We start from the raw sequence: 7,716 nt of genomic DNA, 5'->3' as shown, positions 1-7,716 counted from the left end.
CGGAGGAGGATGGAGAGACAGAGAGCAGCGCTGGGGGGGACGGATGGAGGGACTGGGACGGACAGACGGGGGGACTGGGATGGATGGAAAGACTGGGACAGACAGACGGAGGGACTGGGACGGATGGAGGGACTGGGACAGACAGACAGAGGGACTGGGACGGATGGAGGGACTGGGACAGACAGACAAAGTGCAGGGCTGGATCTGGGCAATACGGGCTGGCTCAGCTCCCCAGTTTGTACAGAAACCCGAAGGTTTCAGGGCTGGGGGGGGTCGAGGGGAGAGAAAGGGGTGACCCCAAGGGTGGGAGGGGAACGAGGACGCGGTGCCCCCGCTCCCCCCCCCGGCTGTCTGTCCCCCGGGCTGTGTGTCCGGGGCTGGCACATCTCAGGCTCCCCCCAGGAACCAGCGTTTGTTTTCGGGGCTCCCCCCCCCATCCCCCGGCTCGTCGGCACTGCTGGGAAGGGCCGGGAAAAGGCTGGGAAAGGGACAGGAAAGGGACAGGAAAGGGGCTATTCTGGGCAGGCAGAGCCGGTGGCCCAGTGGCAGCTTCAAAGCCCCGGAGATGCCGCGGTGCTGTGGCCGGGGGCAGCCGTGGCACAGGGGGGGTCCCTGGGTGCCACCACCCCCCCCACCCAGAGCTGCCACCTCGGGGTGCTCAGGGAGATCCAGCTCTGCCCTGCGCCGGGGGTCCTGGGGACAGGCTGGGAGGAGATGGCACAGGGACGGTGCTAACCCAGCCTGGAGGGTGAGAGGGTTGGGGACCTCTGCCATGGGCCACAGCAGGGACAGCCACCATGGCAGGGACCATCCCTGCTGGTGTGTCACTGCTTTCCATAAATGTCCTATGTCCCAGGGATGTCCCTGCTCCAGGGCAGGCCAGCTCCCACCTCAGTGGGTCCCTCTGATGGTTGTGGGTCCAGGGAAGAACGCTGGGGCTCTGTCAGGTCCCCGTCCCCATTGTGGCTGGTCCCTTTCCCGTCCCAGCTGATCTGCTGCCAGAGAGCTCCAGCCTCGGGGAGCGGGGGGGAGGTTGGCAGTGGGATGGTGGTGACCGATGGGGATGGTGGGACCACCTGCACGAGGGACATCAGGCTGGAGAGAGGGAAGGGACACTGCAGAGAAAGTCCCCGTCCTTCCAGGCCAAGGTGGGACGGGGCTGTCCCTGGAGAGGGACAAAGGGACAAGCAAAGGGACAGATGCAAACACTCCGCAGCATCTTCTCCACAGCCGCCCCGCGGCTGAGCACCACGTCCCAGGTGGCAGAGCCCCAGCTGAAGGGGAACATGGGGTGTGTGTTGGGGGGGGTCTCTGCTGCCCAGTTTGGGGTCCCTTTGCAAGCGTGTGGGTGCCCAGCGCAGCATCTTCTCCACAGCCGCCCCGCGGCCGAGGACCATGTCCCAGGTGGCAGAGCCCCAGCTGAGGGGGCACGTGGGGGGTGTGTTTTGCGGGGGGGGTCTCTGCTGCCCAGTTTGGGGTCCCTTTGCAAGCGTGTGGGTGCCCAGCAGCCCTCCCTTCCCATCCCCCCCCCCAGCCTGATCCTGCCGAGGAAGTCCGGAGAAGCGATGGGCGCTGCGCTGATAAGGAGCAGCCTCTTGCGCTCCCTGTTACCCCCCGGCCTGTCCCTCGTTAACCTCCCCCTCGTTAACCTCCGATATGGCCGGGGCAGGAAGTGGCGCCCGGCGCAGACAAGGCGGCTGCGGTGCGTTAACGCCGACCCACGGGCTCGCCAAGAACCCCATTAAGCACCGGCCCCCGCCGCTGCTCCCAGCGCCTCTGGGCCTCCAGCAGCACATTTCGGAGACAGCCCTTCTCCATCAGGATTTTAACCCCAGCACCCTCTGCCTTCACTCGCAGCCAAACCCTTCCTCCCGTGGAATCTCCCTGGAGAGGGTTTTGCCGGATCCAGTAGCCCCAAAGCGCGGCGCGGGGTCGGCAGGGACGGGCACGGGGCTCAGGGTGTCTCCTCCGCAGGACCTGCTGTCCCCACACGTGTCCTCCTGCCGTGGCCACCCAGGACGGAGGGAGAAGGCGAGTGAGGAGCCCCCCGGCCCCCACATGAACCCCTTCCCGTAAGTGCCTCTGTTGTGCTCTGGCACACGTGGGGTTCGGCTGGCTCCCAGCTCTTTAATATTTGATTCCCTCTAAGTGCTGCGCGGCCCCACGCCGGGCGGCTGAGGCAGCTCCGAGGAGGGTGGCACCCACCGCTCGTCCCCCAGCCTGTCCCAGCATCCCAGCCCCGTCCTGGGGCAGACCCCCGTGTCCTCGGCTGGTGGTGGGTGAGGGTCTGGGTCGTGGTGGTGCTGGGGCGGGACGGGGAGGAGACGTGGGATTTGGGGTGAGCAGCGTGGTGCTGCTGGGGCTGGTGCGTCCTTGCCCAGCCGTGGTGCCAGCTGGGGAGATCCTCCCTCTGGACACCATGGGGAGAGGGGTCAGAGCCTGCCACACCGAGCCAAGAGCATCCCATGGCTGTGAGTCCCTGGGCGATGGGGACAGGAGGGTGGCATCTCTCTGTGAGCTCCTGATCCCCAGCCACACGGAAGTGAGCAACCCGGGGCAGGGGGGACACGGGTGGGCACACATTTGAGGCCAGGGCAGGCACATGCCAAGGGACAGCAGAGCAGGACCTGTGAGGCAGGGAGGAATTTGTCACCTCTCAGGGGACATGGGAAAGGCTGGTGGTTCCTCAGCACCCAGAACCATCACACTGAGGCCTGACCATGTGTCCCAAGAGGACTGACGCCTCTGGGGCCGCTGCCATCCCTCAGGGCCCAGAGAAAACAAACAGGGGCAAGTTTTCACTCTTGTCTCATGGAAAAAGCCATGTCTGTCATCGCACTGCCCCAGTGAATCATCACCACGCTCTGCCAGCTTCCTGCACCGGGACAGGGACGGTGACAGGGCCGAAGACATGTCCCCACCACCACCCAGCAGCCACGGGGGTTCGTGGTGTCGCTGGCGGTGGGGGTGCTGTCGTGCCGGGTGGGTGCCAGCCCCCCCAGCCCAGCCCCCCGCCTGGATGTGACCCCGGCGGGGGATGTTGCAATGCCTGGCCCCATCCCAGCCCCCGGGTGGGCTGTGGGATCAGCGCACGCCTCGGGTATGCGCAGCGGCTCCCAGCCCCGTGGCCGCCCTCACGCCAGGGGCTGGAAAGGGGGTGGCGAGTTGCGGGGGGTGCCAGGCTGTGGGACACGGCACGGGGCTCACCCAGGACATGGGGACACAGAGCAGAGCTGGATGCAGGACCAGCCACTGTGTTTGGCAACGAGAAGGGCTGGCAGGAGGTTTGGCTTGGGGACAGAGACAGAGGGCAGGTGGCAGTGCCACCCTGCAGGAGGAGAAGGCAGGGGTGCCAGGACCCCCACCACCGGGGAGCACCACAGAGGGATCGTTGCAGAGGCAGGGGGCTGGGACGCAGCTGGGCATCCCACAGGGGCCACTGCCCTGGGGACAGGGTCAGTCAGAGCCGTGGGGACGGGGTAGTGAGGACATCCACAGCCTGGAGAAATGTGTCCCAGGAGGAGGGGAAGGGTCTGGCTCCTGTGGTGTCCGGTCCCCGCTGTCACCGTGCCACTGCCCCATCCTGCATGTAGGAGGGTGTAGAGACATGGGGGTCGGTCTCTTCTCTCAAGTCACAGGTGACAGGACGAGAGGAAATGGCCTCAAGTTGCGCCAGGGGAGGTTCAGGCTGGATATTAGGAAAAATTTTTTCACGGAAAGGGTTCTCAGGCATTGGAATGGGCTGCCCAGGGAGGTGGTTGAGGCCCCATCCCTGGAGGTGTTCAAAAGCCGGGTTGATGTAGTGCTGGGAGGTCTGGTTTAGTGATGATGCTCCTTGTTTGTTGTGTGGGTGTCTATTTTTGTCAGTGAGGTTGACGGTTGGACAAGATGATCTTTAAGGTCCCTTCCAACCTAGAAGATTCTGTGATTCTATGTCCCCGTTTGCAGCCTGGACTAATTAGCGATGGAGGCAGCAGCCCTGGGGCTTTCCAGATGATGGATGCTTCCTGTCCCCAGGTCACAGCCCAGGCAGCCAGCGTGGCACGGACCGGGCTGCCCATGACCCCAGCCGTCCCCACGCACCCTGCCACGGCCACCAGGACAACGTCCTGGTGACAGACCCTCGACTCCGGGGCCAGGGAAGGGGGAGGAAACAGGGATGTCACACGCAGAGGCCAGCTGTGTCCCCCAGGGCTGTGGGTGGGCTGCGGTGATGGCACCGGGAAGGCAGCACACAGCTTGGGGCAGGGACGTCCCACCCCGTGCCTCAGTTTCCCCACCAGACTGTGGGAACGGCGCCTCTCCCTGCAGAGCTGGGGTGCAGGGAGGAACGAGCAGGGATGAGAAGGGTGCAGGATCAGTCCCCTGTTCCTGCACCCCCCTGCTTTCAGAGCATCCCCCCTCCCACAGCAGAGGGCAGATCTCCTCGGGGGGGGGGGGTCTGGCCACGTCCCCCCTGGGTGGGATGGAGGCAGCGCCGTCAGAGCCGAGCCGTCGGTGCCGCTCTTCTCCAAACACCCGCCGCGCCGGATTGCAGCCTCATGGCAACAGCCCCATGTGGCTCGTGGCCGGGGACGGTTAATCCCGGCCAGATGTGGGGCTGGGGCCCTCCCCGAGGCTGCTGCCGCCGCACCCAGAGCGGTGCCATGGCACGTGCCGTGGTCCTGGCACAGTGTCCCCCTCCCCAGCCCGCGGGGTGCTCCGTGGTGATGGATGGGCTCGGCCATGGGGCCTGGCCCTAAACCCCCCTCTTTGTCCCCACAGGGTGAGGCGGGATCAGCGCCGGCACCGGAGGACACCATGGAGCTGAGCCAGGAGGGCGCCTGAAGCTGCTGGAAGGAGTGGGATGGGCTGGGGCGACATGGACCCCCCCAACAGCAGCCTGGCCAGCCGGTCAGACACGTGCTTCGGGGTCTTCAATGCCAGCGAGGGTCACAACACGGTGCAGAACAGCATCACCTCGCCCTGGTTCTCCACGGCCTTCGGCCTCATCGGCCTCTGCTCCAACCTCTTCGCCCTCTGCGTCCTGCTCAGCTCCTCCCGAAAGCTGTCCAGCCGGACCCGCTCCTCCTTCCTCGTCTTCCTCTGCGGGCTGGTGGTCACGGACTTCATGGGGCTGCTGGTGACGGCCTCGGTCATCATCCCCTACCACTTCATCAAGTTCACCTGGGCCAAGGTGGACACCGGTTGCCACCTCTGTAACTTCCTCGGCTTCTCCATGGTCTTTTTCGGACAGTGCCCGCTGCTGCTGGGGGCCACCATGGCTGGGGAGAGGTTCTTTGGCATCAACCACCCCTTCTCCCGCTCCACCAGCATCTCCAAGCGCCGCGCCTGGTCCATCGTGGGGCTGGTGTGGGGCTTCTCCTGCCTGCTGGGGCTGCTGCCGGTGCTGGGGCTGGGGCGGTACACGCTGCAGTACCCTGGCTCCTGGTGCTTCATCACCCTCCTGCCCGACACCGGCGATGTCATCTTCTGCCTGCTCTTCGCCCTCCTGGGCATCTTCTCCGTGCTGCTCTCCTTCATCTTCAACACCGTCAGCGTGGTGACACTCTGCCGTGTCTACCATGACCGGGAGTCAGTGCAGCGGCGCCGGGACAGCGAGGTGGAGATGATGGTGCAGCTCGTGGGCATCATGGTCATCGCCACCATCTGCTGGATGCCCCTCCTGGTGAGGCTCTGGGTCTTGCTGTCCCCTTCTTCACATCCCTCCTGGGCCTTGCTGTCCCACTCATGCTCCTCCTGGTGAGGTCCCAGGTCTTGGGGTGTTTTTCGCCTCCATGTCCCTCCTGGCGAGGCCCTGTGTTTTGGTGTCCCCCCCCGCCACCACTCTGCCCCCTGGGCTGGCACCCGAGCGGTGGGTCTGGGGCTCAGCACCGCTCGCAGGCACACCAGGTGCTTCCCAGTATTGGGGGGCCCAAACCAGTCTGGGACACCACTCCAACGGGCTCAACGCCCAGCCTGGACCCTCATCATCTCCCCCACCCCGGGTCGGGGGGGCTCATGGACCTCCCCCCTGCTGATGCCTTGCCCCATTCCATCCCCCCCCAGATCTTCATCGTGCAGACAGTCCTGCAGCAGCTGCCGGCCGACGGCCGGATCCGGGTGCTGCCCCCCGAGACGCAGAAGATGCTGCTCATCTACATCCGCATGGTCACCTGGAACCAGATCCTGGACCCCTGGGTCTACATCCTCTTCCGCCGGGCCGTGCTGCAGCGCGTCTACCCCAGCCTGCGCCCCCGCCCCTCCGTCTTCTCCCTCTACCCCGTCCTCAACCCCTCCCTGCGCCGAAAGCTCACCTCCGAATCCGTCCTGCAGTAGTGGCCCCCCCCCTTGTTAGCTAGTAGAGGGGACAGGCAGGGCTGCTCCTCCCTCCCCATCCCCATCTGAGTGCCCCCCCCCAATAAAACACAGCTTGTACAGCTCTCTGTGCCCATGGGGGGGGTGAGCACCCCCGGGGGACCCAGTGTCCAGAACAACAGCCCTTCTCCTCCAGTCTCTGCTTTAATGAGCCACTTCCCACCACATTTCGGGAGCGTGCAAGGGGGGGTCGCTAGTGGGATGGGGGGGGGGGAAGTGGGTGCCCTGCTGCCCCTCGCCCCTCCAAACGCTCAGGACCCTCCTGCAGCTCAGGAAGGTGCAGGGGGCAGGATGGGGACCCCTCCAGGCACCATCAGCCCCAGGTGGGGTGGGGACGCAGGGAGGGGACATGGGCGAGGGGCACTGCCACCCCCTCCCCAGCTACTCCTGCCCCCCCTTAGGGTGGCAGACGGCTGCCCACACCTCGGCCACGAACTCCTGGGGGAAGGCGAACTCGCCCAGCACCGAATCCAAGCCGCGGGCGAGTTGGGCTGCGCCGGGGCTCTCCTTGGCCGCCTCCACCATCGTTGAGGCTGCAAGAGAGGGGCACGGTCAGCGGTGGGTGAGGGTCCGGGTGGTGTGTCCCCCCCACACACCCCCCTGCCCGCTCACCCAGCTCGCTGTCGCGGATGCCCATGTAGCTCTCCAGCAGGTCGTCCACCCGGCGGGCAGCTTCTTCCTCAAAGGGGGTGGGCTGGAGGTGAGAGGAACGGTGGTCGGTGCCAGGGGGTGAGGGGGCACAGCCCGGGGACCCCCCCACCCCCCACTCCCACAGAGCCATGCTCACGGGTGCTGTAAATGTGGGCACCCAGCAGGGCACCCCATGAGGTTCACCCAGGGGTACGGGGGTGCTCGTCTCCCACCCTGGGCACAGTGTGAGCACCGTGGGGTCAGGGTGGGAGAGTCTCGGGGGGTGGGGGGGGGGGGGTCTTACCCCCTCCTCCAGCGTGGCCGGGCCCTGCGCCCGCAGCCGCAGCGTTTCCTTCCCGCTGGCCACTCTGCCCTCGCCCGGGGACTTGCTGCTCCGCGTCCTCTGCCCGATCATGTCTACGCCCCGGGGTTGGGGGGCAAGGGGACAGGCAGGGCCTGGCCCCCCCTGCCCCTCACTCCCACCCCCCCAGCCGTCACCCAGCCCACCCACATCCCATCACCCGGGGGGGAGCATGCACGGGGAGGGGGCTCAGGGGCAAAAGGGACACCCATGGGTGCAGGGTGGGATGCAGGTGGCTACAGGGTGCTCACGGGGGCCTGGGACGGTGCCCACAGAGGGGTGGGGGTGCCGAAGGGGATGACAAACAGGTGTGAGGACCCCCACTTCCCCCCCCCCCGAGGTGTGCTCATGTGGGTGCTGTGGGGTAC

General features: G+C 66.3%; 2 protein-coding genes across 4 annotated transcripts in view; one reads left to right on the top strand and one right to left on the bottom strand.

The window, feature by feature from the left end:
* TBXA2R (thromboxane A2 receptor) overlaps positions 1-6,348 on the top strand; it is a 7,753-nt gene extending 1,405 nt beyond the window's left edge. The window contains exons 2-4 of one of the 3 annotated variants that reach the window (XM_014949017.1): positions 1,975-2,072; positions 4,765-5,668; positions 6,049-6,348. In XM_014949017.1, coding sequence (XP_014804503.1) covers positions 4,847-5,668; positions 6,049-6,318 — 1,092 coding nt within the window. In that variant the 5' untranslated portion in view covers positions 1,975-2,072; positions 4,765-4,846 and the 3' untranslated portion in view covers positions 6,319-6,348. Of the gene's footprint in view, positions 1-1,857; positions 2,073-4,764; positions 5,669-6,048 lie in introns of those variants that run through there. The other 2 variants (XM_014949016.1, XM_014949018.1) reach the window with 2 other exon arrangements.
* A 390-nt stretch (positions 6,349-6,738) lies between these two features.
* GIPC3 (GIPC PDZ domain containing family member 3) overlaps positions 6,739-7,716 on the bottom strand; it is a 3,011-nt gene continuing 2,033 nt past the window's right edge. The window contains 3 exon segments of the mRNA XM_014949019.1: positions 6,739-6,900; positions 6,902-7,051; positions 7,292-7,404. Of these exon segments, the coding sequence (XP_014804505.1) occupies positions 6,739-6,900; positions 6,902-7,051; positions 7,292-7,404 (425 nt within the window).

Source organism: Calidris pugnax, unplaced genomic scaffold, assembly GCF_001431845.1.
Source record: "Calidris pugnax isolate Ruff unplaced genomic scaffold, ASM143184v1 scaffold170, whole genome shotgun sequence".
Classification (NCBI taxonomy): Eukaryota; Metazoa; Chordata; class Aves; order Charadriiformes; family Scolopacidae; genus Calidris; species Calidris pugnax.
Note: the sequence above shows the minus strand (reverse complement) of the source record. Positions and strands in the feature narration are given on the sequence as shown.